General features: G+C 44.1%; 1 protein-coding gene across 4 annotated transcripts; it reads left to right on the top strand.

The window, feature by feature from the left end:
* Positions 1-535: 535 nt before the first annotated feature.
* LOC115362580 (protein NDRG3-like) lies at positions 536-16433 on the top strand. 4 transcript variants are annotated; one of them, XM_030056548.1, is made up of 16 exons: positions 536-708; positions 2448-2531; positions 2789-2821; positions 5424-5529; positions 5703-5823; positions 6211-6273; positions 6366-6426; positions 7621-7707; positions 7961-8017; positions 8151-8254; positions 9237-9302; positions 9469-9520; positions 9609-9656; positions 10024-10059; positions 10472-10523; positions 13542-16433. In XM_030056548.1, the coding sequence occupies exons 2-16, from the start codon at positions 2472-2474 to the stop codon at positions 13697-13699; spliced, it is 1104 nt and encodes a 367-aa protein (XP_029912408.1). In that variant the 5' UTR covers positions 536-708; positions 2448-2471; the 3' UTR covers positions 13700-16433. The 4 variants fall into 4 exon arrangements, with proteins under 4 accessions (XP_029912408.1, XP_029912407.1, XP_029912410.1 ...); XM_030056547.1 differs by having other exon boundaries at positions 2445-2531; XM_030056550.1 differs by lacking the exon at positions 536-708 and adding an exon at positions 1578-2286 and having other exon boundaries at positions 2445-2531.
* The last annotated feature ends 273 nt before the right edge of the window (positions 16434-16706 follow it).

The raw sequence follows: 16706 nt of genomic DNA, 5'->3' as shown, positions 1-16706 counted from the left end.
GGGGTAATGTAATCAAATTTTCTTGTTCTAGTTAGGAAACTATTAAATATGCAAAAACGGACAAAATAGCCTGAGTAACATGCAATATTACTATGGTACCCGATGGTTACTGTCCCAGCCGCAGTATTACTGGAGTATGACTATGTTTTTTTTTTTTTTTTTTTTTTTTTTTTAAATTTATTTTATTATTATTATTATTATTACTATTGTTTGTTTGTTTGTTTGATTGTTTTGTGGGGGGTGTTTTTTTTTTTTTTTTTTAGGTGTTTTAAGGTACCTGTGATTACCTAGCAGTAAAACTGTACAGACACAGGGGGTTTAACTGCAGTACTACACAAACCATAGCTGTTTCCATGGTTACCACAGTAAAACCCCGGGTACCTTCCTGAGGGAGTACTACCAGGTGCCAGTTTTACAGATTATACTGAGAAAACAGAGTACAGTCGGAGGGGAGGAGGATGAGGAGGAAGATGTTCTCGCGCTGAGCCGGCGGCGCGCCTCCTCGTGACCAAACTAAACTAACGCCTTGTTTACGCACGAGACGCTCCGCCCCGCCCCGCCGCGCCGCGCCGCGTGCTGACAGCTCCGTGACAGCGCGCAGCCTCGAGACACAAGAGCCGAACCTCCGACCGACTCCGCCGCTCACCTGCCGCTCACCTGCCGTACCTGCCACCGAGTGAGGTTAAAGCCGCTACCCGGAGCGAAACGGTGAGTAGCTCGCACCGAGAACGAAACCTTCACGGAGAACCGACCCGGAGCTTTTCCTAGCGTCGCTCTAACGGCTGTCGGCTAACGCTAGTGTGGCTAATGAGCAAGCTAACGGGAATCTTGGCGTGTTGTCATGGTAACGCTAACCTGGCTAACGGTTAGTAGCCTGCTAGCGTGAAGCTGAACGGGAATCAATGTTGTTTTTCTTCGTTGTTAGCGAGCAGAGCTTATGTGGCGTAGGGGGGTGTTTGGTTACAGGTGTGTGTGTGTGTGTGTGTGTGTGTGTGTGTGTGTGTGTGTGTGTGTGTGTGTGTGTGTGTGTGTGTGTGAGACTTGACACGCTCCTCCGTAGTAACGGTAACGCCAGCGGTCCGCTCCGGTGGCAGGCTGGTTAATTACGGTGCGTTCGTTAAATTGGTGGGGACTGCGCGCCGCGTGGGCGGACAGATAGAGAGCAGCGCTGCACTCAGATCACTTCAGTGGAACAGCAAGCTGTAATTCACATAGGGACGAAGGAGCTCTCATCCTGTAGCTTAAAGGTAAGTAGAGATTAGATTTGTGGTGTTTTGACTGTTGAGGGACATACAGTCCCTGAACTGATCAAGTGAACTGCCACTAACCTAACACACACACACACACACACACACACACACACACACACACACACATCATATACACCACACAGTAATAGTTCTGTTTGGCATTGAGCTCATAGTTAGTGCTGCTGTTGTCCTGGACTGCATTTTACTGACAGCTGTTTCCACTATTTTGTCCCCCCTCATGTATATTAATAAGGAGGACAAAAAATCAGAAACCCCTCTCAGTATAACATAGTCCAGTACAAGACCTCTGCAAACTACAACCTCAATAATAAACATAGAATTAACTTTACACATTCTGTTGACCTGATCTGCATTAGACTGTACAGGTGAACCTGAGAGTGACACTGATTCTATATCTAAATATCCAGATAGTTCAAAGGATATGCAGCTATATCAGATGCATGTACAGATACATCTAAAATAGATATATACATATACACATATGCAGATACACCTAAAAACATCACCTGCACCTAAAAACAAGTCATTAATTTGGTCATGAAGAGGCACGACGCTGGTTCAAGATAAGAACTTTTTTTTTTTCTTACTCTGATTTTGCTTTCTGTGCACAATTACAACGGCATCAAGTGCTAGCTGGCAGTGTGTGCCTGTGTCTTCTGTACCAACATCACTGACTGTAGTGGGAGGGGAAACCAGCTGCTGGGTTATACTGGGGCACCAGCATGTCTGCTGCTGGAAACTGGATGGCTCTGGCTGTTGGAGCTGTGTTGGTGTTGGGAGCCAGAGGGCCAGCAGCTAGCTGGGTTAACGCTTAGATCAGTGCTTTCCTGAAATACTATTATCAAGCCTACTATCTGCCCACACACACACGCACACACACACACACACACGCACACACACATTAAATGGACAGCTGCCAGTGTGAGCACACTGCCTGTTGTGTATCTATTCGGGTGGTTGGATAACAGAGCTGGAGCAGACGGGTTACAGTGCCAGGAGAAACACAGAGTGACAGGTAGGCAGGCGGCTACCCTGATTACAGCGTTTATTTTCAATTCACTGATGCTAAAATAAACGAGCTCCTCCCTCCTCTGTCTAACTGTACATCTGCTTCTGTCTGTCTCCGTTTGTGTGTGTGTGTGTGTGTGTGTTTCTCTACTCGGCTTGTCTTAGCAGTTTGATTGGCAGCTGACTGGTCCAATGATGGAGGAGCTTCATGATGTCCAACTGACTGAGATCAAACCACTGCTGACAGGACAGGTGAGTGGGCGGGGCTTAGCCAGACACTGGGCAGCTGATAAATCAGCTGGCCTGTATTATCAGACAAAAATAGCTCATCAGGATATATTGTAACAGCGCACATGTTGTCCAATATGCAGAAATAAGACAGTACGTACTGCAACAAACAGCACTGAGATAAACAGATGACACAGGAAGGCACTGATATTCAATAGCAAGACAGAGATCATTTATCATGAATAAGAATAATGAAATTAAGACACTCTCTCACTTTTTAGACTGGGAGAAATCTGCAGGACTTCGACTGTCAGGTGAGTTTTTTTCTTTTTCTTTCCTTTTTGTGGCGCCGCAGCCTCAGTTCAGAATGGATTAGATTAGGATTTTTAATTAAAATTCGACACAAAATATACCTTGATAACGATTCACATTTTTAAAAAATATTTCCCCATTAATTGAAAATGGAGCACAGAAACATGTCATTTCAGTGAATATTCAGACTCCTGAGTCAGGAGCGACACTGCAGAGAGAGCTCAAACCATCAAACCACCTCCACGCTCTCATTTTGAATGAATTTTTGAAAAATGAAGTCCACTTGGATGTTATGGGTTCTTGTGTGTGGATCTGTGATTAAAAATCCTAACTTAATACACTTTGGACTGAAATGTTTTCAGCACTTCCTGCTTGTCTGCTATTCATGATTTAAATAAATTCAGACTAAAAACACTCAAAGCAGAGCGGTGCTGCCAGGCGGCTGAACACATTAGTCGCTGGTGATTCAGATCCCTAAAAACTACAGAGATCAGGGAACACAGGCAATTTCAGACTGAATAATGGCATGGAAACAGAATGAACATTCAGTCTAAATATCAGGTTAGTTGACAAATAGAGAGAGAGAGGTAGCTAGAGTACTTTATTGGACCTTTACTGTTTTTTTTTTTTCAGTTTCTTGCCTCTTTATCTACTCCAGAAATAGGGAATAATAACAGTGGAATAAAATGTCAGCCTACTTCTCCCCACCATATTGTACTGATGAGCCACTAATCTGGTACATCTCCTTACATTTCAAACATTTAAATTAAAGGCTTTACTCTCTGAAACCCAAATCTTAACAGCGAGGGAAAGACAACTGTAATTAGAATACTGCAGCGAGGTTCAAAATGGCCTGAATCTCATCTGATGACTGCATTTTATTTGTCCATGGGGATGAGAGCAAGAGATGATGAGAGGAGGAAGAGCGTGTGAGAGAGTGAGGAGAGGAGGCTGACAGAAGGAGAGGAGTAAGAGAGGATGGACGGGTGTGAAGAGGGACTGTGTAACACCTTCGAAAAAAATAGAAGAAGAGCAACAGGTGGTTGGCTGCTTCACAAGGCCGCAAAGCTCTTAGCCAATCAGTGTGGAGCTCACTCATTTTGATCCAATCAGGTTCTGAGCTGCTGCCGCGTCCCCCCTCTTTCTTTATCCATCTCCGTCTCTGTTTCTCTGATTCGTCCAGTTGGCGTGAAGCTGATGGAGAACAGCAAGGCCGACCTGTCTCTCTGTCTGCCTGTCTGTCTCTCTCTCTCTCTCTCTCTCTCTCTCTCTCTTCTCTCTGTCTCCTGTTAGGCCTCTCTCTTAGTTAAACGTCTCCTTTTTTAACTCTTCCCCTCTCTCCTCTCTCCTGTCCTCTGTCAGGATGTCTGATTCTCTGGACTTGACCCAGATCTCCTGTACTTTGGGAGTTGGGGTGGTGAGTGTTAGCCAGTTAGCGTTCAGCCTGATCACCTGCCTGATCTGGCTTCCAACTTTTAGCCAGTTAGCTGTTAGCATCACGTTTACCTGCACGCTGTTAGCTGTTAGCTGTCAGCGGCTTGCCATGTAGTTTATCATTTAGTCCTGATAGTCTGTTAAGATACATACCTGCCCAGAAGAGAGCCTGTAAGACTGCGTGTGTGTGTGTGTGTGTGTGTGTGTGTGTGTGTGTGTGTTATAGCGCACATATGTGAAAGAGGGAGAGATTAAGGTCCATTAAGTGGATAAGTCAGTTGTTTCCATGGTCACTTGACTAATGGGATTACTAGATGCCCGGCTAAGCTTACATGTATACATCTGTCCATCTGCTTGTGTCATAGAGGGTAAATAATGCTTTTAGTGCACGGCTTTGTTGAATGCTCAGTCCTGATTTTTCACTATGAGGAATCGCAGCTAACATCACTCTGCAGTCAACAAGTGTGATTGTTTCTGTTGATTTCTAATCAGATTAACAGGCGACATTACTCCTCAGACGGAAATGTTTCCATCGCCATACCGGAAAAGGAAAAGTTGCTACCGGCGGTTCGCTTAGCCATGAAGGAGGGGCCAACTTTGAATGTCGTGTTTACAAACCACAACAACAACAACCCCTACAGATTCTGCCTTTAAGAATGCTTTCTCTGAGGAAGGCTTCCCCAGCACTCAGTGCCCAATCAAGACTTTGTTAAGCAGAGTCAGGTCTGCAGGTGGTGGAATATAACCGACACACAAAAAGTGCCTGGGAGCCTTAAAGAGATTAGAGAGACACTGCCGCACCACTATTTTACTAATGTTCTGGTCATGTCTTTCTAATTTGCTGACTGCTTTTTCCCATTTTCCCATTTTTGAAAAACATCATATCAGTTTGCTCAGGTTTCAAAGGGTTAAACCCACAGAAGTTAAACACTGATGGAGCAGACGTGGAATTTAAAGACCAGTGGGGCCTGCAATTCAGTCTAAAGCACAGAGGGATGATCTTTTTTTTATTATAACAATATGCAGCTGCACTATAGTATGCATTAGAACCATAAGGGATGATGATAAACATGTCTTTAAATGTGTGTCTTTTTAAAAATCAGTGTGAATGTGTTTGTTTGGTCTGAGTCGTCTGGATGTTGTTGATTTGTTGTTGTCTGTGTTGCTCAGGAGCACGATGTGGAGACGGCCCACGGCGTGCTGCACGTCACCATGAGAGGGGTTACCAAGGGCAACCGACCCACCATCCTCACCTACCACGACATCGGACTCAACCGTGAGGAAATAAACACACACACACACACACACACACACACACAAACAAAGACATAACACATTATGTACGAGGTCCCGTTTTTACAGCTTATGTAACTACATACATATACTTGTGTGTGTGTGTGTGTGTGTGTGTGTGTGTTTGTGTGTGTGTGTGTGTGTGTGTTTGTATAGACAAGTCTTGTTTCAACAGCCTGTTTAACTATGAGGACATGCAGGAAGTGACTCAGCACTTCTCAGTTCTTCATGTTGATGCTCCAGGACAACAAGAGAATGCTCCCCTGTTCCCTGCCGGGTAACACACACACACACACACACACACACACACACACACACACACACACACACACACACACACACACACACACACACACACACACACACACACACCAGTGTTTCCCCTGGGTTCTGAGGTGATTAGTTGTTGCAGCAGGCTTGTTGTGAACATGTGGTATGAAAGCAAAGCACAGTGCTCTTTGGCAAGAAAACCTCTTTGATTAAGACACTGGACGACTGTCTGATCACATTAAGACAAAGACAGGAAATTATGGGATGCAAAAAAAATCAAACCACTGTGAAATGTCTAGTGGGCCCAGAATAAACTTCTAACTTTATGGCACAAACACACATCAACAGGATAGTAATTATCTGTGTGTGTGTGTGTGTGTGTGTGTGCGCGCAGGTACCAGTACCCCACCATGGATGAACTTGCAGAGATGCTGCCGTCTGTCCTGACGCAGCTGCAGTGAGTGCAGACAGTGACATACACTTCTCATGTTGGGTTTGGTGTTCGATGTTGTTAAGTTACAGTCGGCTGGCGTGCTGTGTCGTCCTCAGGGTGAGGAGTGTGATTGGGATCGGAGTGGGAGCAGGAGCCTACATCCTCACCAAACTGGCTGTAAGTAACTGCAGTTCGGATTTAATCCAATCAGAAGTGGCTGCTGCGTCCTGAATTTGGTTTGGTACTTGACAGCCCGATAGTCTGAAAGTCCAGCTGTTTGATTTGGATAATATTTTTTCCCAAAACGACTTCTGTTTGACCAGTTTGGACCCAGTGCTCCCTGATGTCTGAAATACTGAGCTACATGGAAAAAAGTAGTCAGCCTGAGGCCTGGGGTGGCTGTTATTTTGACTTTCTGTGTGTCTTTATAACACCAACCTTGCAGCTTTCTACAGTGAGGAGAAACACACCTCTCTGCTGCAGAGTCCACTCCTAGCCTCTAACAGTCTGGTACAAAAGTCCTTTTGGAAAATGTCCTGCATTCACAAGACCTTGGAATATCCATCTTGTAAATTCTGCAATAACATGGCTTTCATAGCGTAACAGAAATTGATGCTGTGAATTTTCCTCCACAGTGTATATCAATGAAGAAAGAATCCATTTTCCTTAGCTGACACCATAAATGTCATGTTGTCGCAGCTTTATAGATGATACTCTGACGTTTGTTCCCCTGTGAACACAGCATGAACTGTGTGGCAGAAGAATTATTGTGAATGCAGATTTATTAGAAAACAAGTTTTGCCTTCTATGTATTGCCACAGACTAGAAAAACATATGATGAAAACAAAAGTGGAACTTAAAAGTCTACCAAAAATAATCTTTCTTCCACAGCCATGTCACTCTTTGGGTACCAGTCAAGTGCAGACATCTCAGAAATGTCCAAATCGAATAGTCTTTCCACACACCAGCAAAGCCCTAAAATATTTAGACATGTTTGGCAAGTAAAAGACAATAATGCTGGACTTTTTTACTTGGACATTGTTAAAATTCTACAATTTGCTCCAAACTGGCAGTACTGTCCTGTTCTCCATTACTTTCCTCTGGACTCACTGCTGTCACTGTGGGTGAGAACGTGATATTTCATATATCCACTGTGAAAATCTCCAGTTTTGTGATGAATTGTGTTTTGAAAGATTGGACAAAGCACACTCAACCATAACCTGATAATTGAGGTCTTTGTTGAGTAAACTACCTGCTGTGGTGCCAGCCTCCTGGGTAAATAACCAACTGTCTGAGGGTTTAAACCCACTTCCTCCTCTCACTTCCTCCTCCTGGAGTCGATGATGATCATGATGTTTTCTGTGCTTTCAGCTGAATGAACCCAGCTTGGTGGAGGGTTTGGTTCTCATCAACATTGACCCCTGTGCCAAGGGCTGGGTGGACTGGGCTGCTTCCAAGGTCTCTCTCTCTCTCTCACACACACACACACACACACACTCCCAGCTCTTGGCAGTACATAGGTTTTATTGACTTATTGAAGTGGGCATGTGGAGTGTTAGGTTATGCATCTTTTAAATTTCCCTGGCTCCAAGTAGACATGACCTATACAGTAGGCAGTTCTTCTGTTTTTTTAATCAGGAATGTTTTAATGTGTTCTGTCTTTAGTGAGATCAGATGTGTGAAATTATACATATTTTATTGTTTTATGCAGCTGAGCGGCTGGACCAGCAACCTGGTTGACATCATCATGGGGCATCACTTCAGCAGTGTGAGTACAGAGAGAGAGAGAGAGAGAGAATGGATGGATGGATGGATGGATGAGTGTTCTTTTTTTGTTTTTTGAGTGAACCTCCACCACAGTGTTAACAGACACTATATATATTGTGTGTGTGTGTGTGCAGGAAGAGCTAACAGAGAATCGGGAGATCATCCAGACGTACAGACTGCATATCTCTCAGGACGTCCCACAGGACAACCTGGCCATGTTCTACAGCAGCTACGACAGGTAGCATCCCCACCGCTCACACCTTGAATTTACTTCCAGAGAAACTGTGGTGCCGCACAGCTTTGATATTTTACGACAGATCCAATGACAATGCTGCAGCCAGGACAAAACTTTGGAACTGATCCATGTAAAAATCGAATGTGCTTGTTTTTAAAAGAAACTAAGGCTCCACTATGTTTCCACGGCAACGACCCAGGTTGCTGCAAAGTACAGTGTTGTAGACACACTGTACACTGACACGCTGTTTCTTGGGACTGTGGATAGTGCAAGTGTATAACTGTTGGTTAGACAAAAATATCAATGTGTTTTGAAATATGAAAAGCAAATGACAAAACATAGACCAGAACGATACAGGCTGTGGCTCATCGTAGAGAAATACTCATCATTCAAACAGACAGAGCTCTGCTGCCTGTGGGTGTTTGAAATACCCCTTTTCCACCAAAGAGGTTCCAGGGCTGGTTCGGAGCCGGTGCCTGACTTAGCACCAGTTCTTTGTTTTTCCACCGCCCAAGCACCGGCCAAACTGGTTCCAGGCAAGCTCCAATTTCGAGCAGGGGCTAAACCCACCACATCATTGGTGGGCGGATTACAGACCCAAACGGGAACAGCGAACGCTATAAACGTATAGCTAAACGAATACGATGGTTGGCCGGCAATAATTGCGTTTTTCGCCATGTAGGCTTGTAAAGACATGAGCGGTATTTTCATCGCTATGATGGAAAAGGGGCAAGAGATGGCGCCCCAGAGCCACGTGTCATCCTTAAGTAAGGCCTGGTGTCACCAGTGGAAAGGTCATGGTGCCATTTGTACCATAACTCTGGCACGGCTTTGCTGCTTTCAAGGACCCAAACTGTAAAACTCATTTTCTGTTGGACTTTGGAAAAAAACTCAAATAAATCCCAGCCTGGGATAAAACAACTATATCAGGACTGAATCTTTGTGTATGTGTGTGTGTGTGTGTGTGTGTGTGTGTGTGTGTTAGTCGTACTGAATTGCAGATGGAGCGGCCAGTCCCTGGTCTGAATGAACACACAGTCACCACACTCAGGTACCAGCTCTTTTTCTTCTGTCTTTCTTTCTTTCTTTCTTTCTTCCTTCCTTCCTTGATGCCTTCATTCCTCAGGTATGCACAGACATATCCTGTCAATGTCTCAGACGCGCGCGCGCGCGTGTGCGTGTGTGTGTGTGTGTCTGTGTGTGTGTGTGTGTGTCAGGTGTCCTGCTCTGCTGGTGGTTGGAGACACGTCACCTGCCGTTGATGCCGTGGTGAGTGACCGCTTTGTTTCCATAGCGATGGTAACGTTTTGATAAGATTGTGAGGTGATGACACAGGTGAATGTTTTCTGACATACAGGTGGAGTGTAACTCCAGACTTAACCCCACCAAGACCACCCTGCTGAAGGTACTGACCTTTTTACCTAAATGCATTCTGGTCTATCTGCTGCTCCTGTGGTGGAGAAATTGGCCTCTGCCATCTTCTGTGATGTTCAACAGTCACACAGGGGGATCATTCAGAGAGATTTCATGTTAACTGCCCACAAATTTCATGTTAAATACCCACTCCAAACACAGCGGAGAATGTAAAATGCATCAGTTCTGTGCAGCAGGAAAGAGCCACTGGACACAGAGTGTTTAAAAATTATGAACTGTACATATACATACAATATATACATATAAAAATTCCTATTTTTTAGAAGATGCCACATTACCTGATGTAGTTAGTTTTGTTTTCACCAAATGTTGTTTTTCATCTCTCCACTATCCACTAGATGGCAGACTGTGGCGGTCTTCCTCAGGTGGTGCAGGTGAGTCTCATCTTCTTCCTCCACTTCCTCCTCTCTCCATCCTGCCTTAATATTCTCCCAACATGTAGGATGTTGTTTTCACTCTGACCTTTGACCTCCCTGTTGGTTGCTTGTAATTTTGATGCAATAGCATCAAAATTAGCAGTTTTTTATGGTATTTTATTCATCGTGAAAGTCAGTCTGGATGAAAGCGCCAGCTAACTGACTCAAATGTCAAATTATTATTTGACCCACAGTTTCTGTTACTCTTAACATTTTGACACGTTGTGGGTACATTGTCATGTCATTTGATGAAAACCTTCATCTGAAAAGCGTTGGTTCCCTTGCTTTTTTTTTTTTTTTAAAGACATCAGCTATGCTTTCTCAGCCATTCTAACTGGAAATGTATGTGTTTGTATTTTTCTTCCCTTAGCCTGGAAAACTGGCGGAGGCGTTTAAGTATTTTGTGCAGGGAATGGGCTACAGTGAGTATCACTGCTTTTTCTACTTGATTAATAAACCCTGGTTACTGTCACTGCCAGTGTCCCACTGGTTGACTGTCCTTTTTTGACAGTATCAAACAAAAGTGCCCTTTGGTGTCTGGTTCCCTGGGTGGGCTGTGAGTTCATGTGTCCTGCAGACACTACTTATCTACTTTCCAATTCAAATGGGAAAAAAAAAACAGGACAAAAGATGATTCATTTCTTCGAAAAACACTGTTCTTGTCATAGTGTTGTTTGTTGGTGTTGGGTTCAGTGCTACTTCGGGAGTGGTTTTGCTATAGAAGTGAATGGAGTGATAAAAATCCAGTGTTGTGGATTAGCCGCCCAGGGGAGCACAGAGCAACTAATGAGCTTTCATCATCAGGTAGACTCATATCACACCCAGGGAACTACACACCACCACTACAACAAAGGTCAAAATGAATCTGCACGGTTTTGGAAATGAGAAATAAGTGAGACTGAATGATCATAAACAAGAGAATGTCAGTTTTAACTAAGAAATTTGATTTGGCTGTATTCAAAGTGTTATTTAGATCCAAACACGTCTCTCTATCTTCCTCTGTGCCAGGATGTTCTTGGTCCTCGTCTCCTGTTCCATGTTTCTGCGTCTGATGTTACATGATGCTGTCACATGTTTTAATGTGGTGTTTTAACATGAATCCTTCACTCTGTACAGACATCACACAGCCGAGCCAATCGCTAGAAATCAGTTATATCTTCAAAGTAAGAGTGTAAATCAGGTCACATGTAGCTGCATCAGTGAACTTCAGTTTAGTTCAGTTTGGCTACAGAGAAAAGTGAAGCAGTGCTGAGCAGAGGAAGTTAAACAGCACGCTGAATGTAACTTACAGTACAGTGTGTGTGTGTGTGTGTGTGTGTGTGAGAGAGAGAGAGAGAGTGTGTGTCTACAGTGCTGCCTCTCTAACTTTCACTGTAAGTAGAAGTTTTTGTACTCACAGCTCAGGCTGGGCGATATGGAACAAACTGATACGAGAGGCTTTTGAACAGTTTGAACAGCCGTAAGTTCAGAAAGGTCAAAAGGAGGCAGATTTAATCCTTTGAAATACAAGCAAATTAGCTTGATTTCCTCCATAAACATCATACATTTAAAATTAAATTACAACAAAATTACTATTTACATAACCTCCCCCAAAAATGCATGAACTTTATCATAAAATTGTCTAAAAAACTACTACTTTACTACTACAACTACTTACAGTAATAATGAAATTTGTTCAGAGGGTGTAATAAAACCTTTCAAAATAAAGGCACAGGCTCCTGGGTTTCAAAGCGTGTGTGTGTGCGTGTGTGTGTGTGTGTGTGTGTGTGTGTGTGTGTGTGTGAGGCAGCTTTTGAAATCAGGACAAATTGATATCATATCATATTACAGTATCCACAGTTACAGACCAGATCTAGTCTCATATTGACATAATATTCATATATCGCCCAGCCCTATCACAGGATGGTCTGCTTGGGACATTGTGTGTGTGTGTGTGTGTGTGTGTGTGTGTGTGTGTGTAGGGGAGGGGGGTGGGGGGGACAGGCTTCCCCTGACTAGAACTACCGCTGTTTCTCAACGTCTCCTCCCTCCTTTCTTCTTTGTTTTCTCTCTTCCTTCCTTCCCTCCTTCCTTCTTTCCATCCTTCCTTCCTTCTTCCCTCCCTTTTCTCCAGTTCCTCATGTTCTAATAGGCCACCTGAGCAGCCAATCAGGTATCAGGATTCAATTGGAACCTTTAACAGCCCCTCCCAACACTCTACCATTTCCCACTTCTGTCATGTCTCTGCCGTTGGTTGTTTTTTCATTCAAGTCTACCTGCTCATCTGCCCGGCTGTCTGTCTGTCTGTGTGTGTGTGTGTGTGTGTGTGTGTGTGTGTGTGTGTGTGTGTGTGTGTGTGTGTGTGTATGTATGTGTGTCTGTCTGTCTGTGTGTGTTTGTGTTTGTGTGTGTGTCTGCATGCTGTGTCTTTCAGATGATCACATTGGTTTTTCTCCTGCAGTGGAAAGTGCCCAGCAGGTGGCGCTGCATGCCAACACCTGCGCTCTGCTCACACTGCAGACCTTCAGCCCCAAATCACCTCCGAACTGCTGATTTTTATTTTTGAACAACTGTTCATGTTCATTATGGGATGTAGCCGGCATCCCTGATGCTGTGAACAGCAGAGGGAGGACAGCAGCAGACCTCAGTCAGGCTGGACTGAACTGAGGCGTCACACTGTCTTTGGTCTCTCTGTCGTCGTTTTGTCCTTCATGCTGCTTACACAAAATCATGACAGAAACTTCATTTGCATATCGTCGTGTCACATCCGGGCTGCATGGCTCCAGTGTTGGGCGTAACAAGTTCCATAATGCAATATTATTACTTATCTGGACAATAATATTAACACTTTATTTACATAGCACCTGTCATGTACAATAAAGTGTAAGAACAAAATGATAAAATAAAAACAAGTCATTTAAAACAAATGCAAATACTACGAGATAAAACCAAGCAATCAGTAGAGTAGTGTAATGAGTTACTGTGTTCAATGGAGTCATATTATTACACTCTCTTTTTTAAGACAACAAGGTAAAGACAGACATTTGTGTCTGTATCTATAATTTTGAATAGTCCACTTTTGTAGGACTTGTCAGCATAGCTTGCTGATAGTGAAAGTGATATTTACCCTTTTAAACCAGGGCATATGCAATTTATTTCTTTCAAAAACATGGGAAAAATACCAACATAAACACAGTAACTATGCAGAGGTATAATAAGTAATATATTACAGTATGAAAGTAACTTCCCCAGCTGTGCCGGGCTCAGTATCAGATCCATTTGGTCCAGATGGAAAGTGAAAACATCAGAGCTGCAGTGTGAGCGGAGCCTCACGGACAGCCAGCATCACCTGTCAGTCTGGCTGCTCCGTGTGCACCACTCAGATGCTGTTTTCAATGGAACCAGACACTGGACACACACACTTGTAACTCCATGTCACTGCTCTCTCTGTCGCCCCCCAGTGCCCACAGCCAGTATGACCCGGCTGGTTCGCTCCAGGACTCACTCGGCCTCCAGCGTCAGCTCAGCAGACGGCGCCCGGGGCCACAGCACCAGCAGCACACGGGCAGAGGGCGGCGACACACACACGGCAACACACAACATGGAAGTGACGGCATAGGGCTGTCCTGCTCTCCTCCCCATCTTCCTCTCTCCACTTCTCCATCCTGTCCTCTTTTCTTCTCCTTCTCCTCTTTTGTCTCCTTCCTGCTCCTCAGTATGTCCACAAACTCTCTTTTGGGACAGAATCCGTTCTAGTTAAATATGAAATGTTCCTAAGATTAAATTGTCTACCCAGATAACTGAAAAAGAGGTCACATGTCTAATCATCACATCTGAAGTTTCATCAATCTAAAATGCTAAGTGTCTCATGCTGCTCCAAAAGGAGCAGCACCAAACTTGTCCAAGTTTAAAAATAAGCAGAAGGTGAAAATCTGTTAGCAGAGTTAGCAGAGAAGGTGCTGCACTTCCATCGTCTCATAGCAACATCCCTCCAACAACCAGCTGAGCTGCTTTTTGTCGAGTGAACACAGGAGCTGACGCTGCGTTCCAGACACAAGCAGAAAGTCCGAAATCCGAGGCTCTGACTGAAGCAGTTCATGTAACGTCAGCATTAGCTAGCCAGCATGGAACACTAGCAACTGTATATGAATATCTACATTTGTTGTATTCTTTTGACTGTTAACCATAAAACTTAATGACATTCAATGCTGAAGTTGCATGACTGAGTGTTATTGATAATTGTAAATCTTTTAAAATGACCGCAGCGCATGCCACCATGTCGATGGGATCTGAAAAAAAAAAAAAAAAACAGCTTTTGGAAACCTGTGGGGTGGACTGAGGGAGCTGTGCTGTTTCAGTTTCCTCAGCAGGAAGCTGGAATCTCTGAGTTTGTTCAAGTGTCTGGAACACAGCACTGAAGACGGCCCAGCTGCCTTACACACACACAGGGCTGAGATGTCTCCACCTGTCAGTCACAGTCACCACACCTGCTCAGTCAGGAGACATGAGGCACAGACAGATTTGGCCAGTGGCAGCCATGTTGGCTCCACGTGTCTGCTCTGTTTCTGTTACCATGTTACCATGTTACCACGTTACCAAGTGACTGTCTGCCAGCTGATCTTCAGGCTGCTGACACCATGTCACTGGTTTGTGTTTACAGCCTAAGCCTGTGTCTGTGTGTGTGTGTATGTGTGTGTGCGGCTCTGGCTCGTGTGCACGGGGCTGTGTGGTTGCCGTGGTGACCATCACTTTTTTAAAATTACATTGTTTCAGGTTTGTTGTCCTTGTTTAATGAAGTGAAGCAGGCTGCTTGGTGGCTGTTTTGTTCTCAGTTTCCTGTGTGGCCGGCGTGGCGGAGCACAGGGGGCGCTCTCCTCTCTGGAGGCAGCCGTCAAACCTCAGAGTGGAAAATAATCAGACATAAACAGCTGTTCACCTGAACACCACCACCTCACCTCACCTGAGCAGGTTTGTTTTACTTGCCAGAGGAGACTTGAGTCTTTCTTTTGCCTCACTGAGGTGAAACTGATGGAGGTTATGTTGTAGAAGTGTGTGTTGACGGGACAGAGAGTGTTTTCTCTGTCGGGCTGCTGGCTGTGAACTCAGCAGGGCCTTTTCCTTTTCTACCAAACTGTCAGCGTGTCGCTCTTGTACATTATTATACAGACTTTTAAAGCTGTGGTTCATGATTTGCTGTTCTGTGCTGATTATTTGGCTTTCTAAATTTGTTGCAACGTGACATTTTTAACTTTATGAATTGCACTTTAAATGACTGTGTGTGTGTGTGTGTGTGTGTGTGTGTGTGTGTGTGTGTGTGGCAGGATGGTTCCCTGCAGTGAAACTCTACATGATCATTATTTCTCTAGTTCTTCTTGTTTCTTAGTTAAGTTGTGCTGACATGATCTCTGGGTGAAGTGTTGCTGTTGCTGCATGGTCGGTGTGTCGCTGCCCTCTGCTGACTGGAGGACAGAAGGGCGGTTTCTTTCTCCACTAGGATTTCATTCTCACCAGGGCAGGAAATAAACCTGCAGCCAGCTGGCATTTAGTTGATTTTCAGACCCAGTCGTCCTCTGCTGGAACCCCGTCTGAAGTCATTTGGCCCTTTTATAAACCTCTAAATCAAGAAATATTTTGGTATTTCAAACATTTAAACAATAAATCTGCTGTCTATCCAGTAAACAGTTTTTTTCTAAACTAAATTCCAGGTCAGTGTCTGGTAACCTTTCACAACTTTTCACCGTTTCCCTATTTTTTGGAACAAAACCAAGTGAGTTCATGCAGGTTTTTTGGTTAAACTTGAATACTGACAAGCTGGTGAGATTAAACCAGAAAGAAGGAAATATTAACATGAACGTCTAATGAAATATATTATTGAATTATAATGAAATTGAACTATTCCTCATTTTGTGTCACTCAAAGACACCTGGGGGTCCCCTGGCCAGGTGAAAAGCACTGACGGTCTGTCTGGTGTATTTTCCTGCTCTGGTTTGTTCACTTCACTGTTCACCTCCGTCAGATGAAAACCTCACGTCTCCAAGAGCTGACAGCAACAGTCCTGCTCTCAAACACACACACACACATTCACTCCAGCAGTTTCATAGAGATTAAAATTCAAGTAAAATGATAAAGCTGCCTTTGAGGCATGTGGTTTTCATCTGGCAACTACAAATGACGTTCTGTAATCTATAATACTGTCATTGGCATTGCTCTTAATATTTAATATTACTTCTATCTGCAATTTGTCCTGGAATAAATAGCTGTTCTGTTCCAAGGTTTGTACTAAAACATGGATGTTGTTCCATTCCTTTTAATGGTTATGAGGTTTGTACTCAAATAAAGTTGGTTATCTAACAGGTGGTTTCAGCCGAGTCTTCTGATTGGTCAGTTATGTTTTTGTCTACGTGCTGATGATTCCCAGACAGTCCCGTGCAGAGCGGCCCGTCGCTGCTGAACATCTGAGCTCAGTGTCCACACAGCTCGGCGGTCCCATGTGCAGCTTCACGAGGAGGGAAACCGTCAGTGTAGCTCTGCTGCTCTGCTTCACCTGTGTGTGTGTGTGTGTGTGTGTGTGTGTCTAAAGGTAAACAGGAGAAAATCCAGTCGTTTCTCAGGACTTCACTGTTTTG

The sequence above is a fragment of the Myripristis murdjan genome, chromosome 7 (genome assembly GCF_902150065.1).
Source record: "Myripristis murdjan chromosome 7, fMyrMur1.1, whole genome shotgun sequence".
Taxonomy (NCBI): domain Eukaryota; kingdom Metazoa; phylum Chordata; class Actinopteri; order Holocentriformes; family Holocentridae; genus Myripristis; species Myripristis murdjan.
This window is presented reverse-complemented; position numbering and strand designations above follow the sequence as displayed.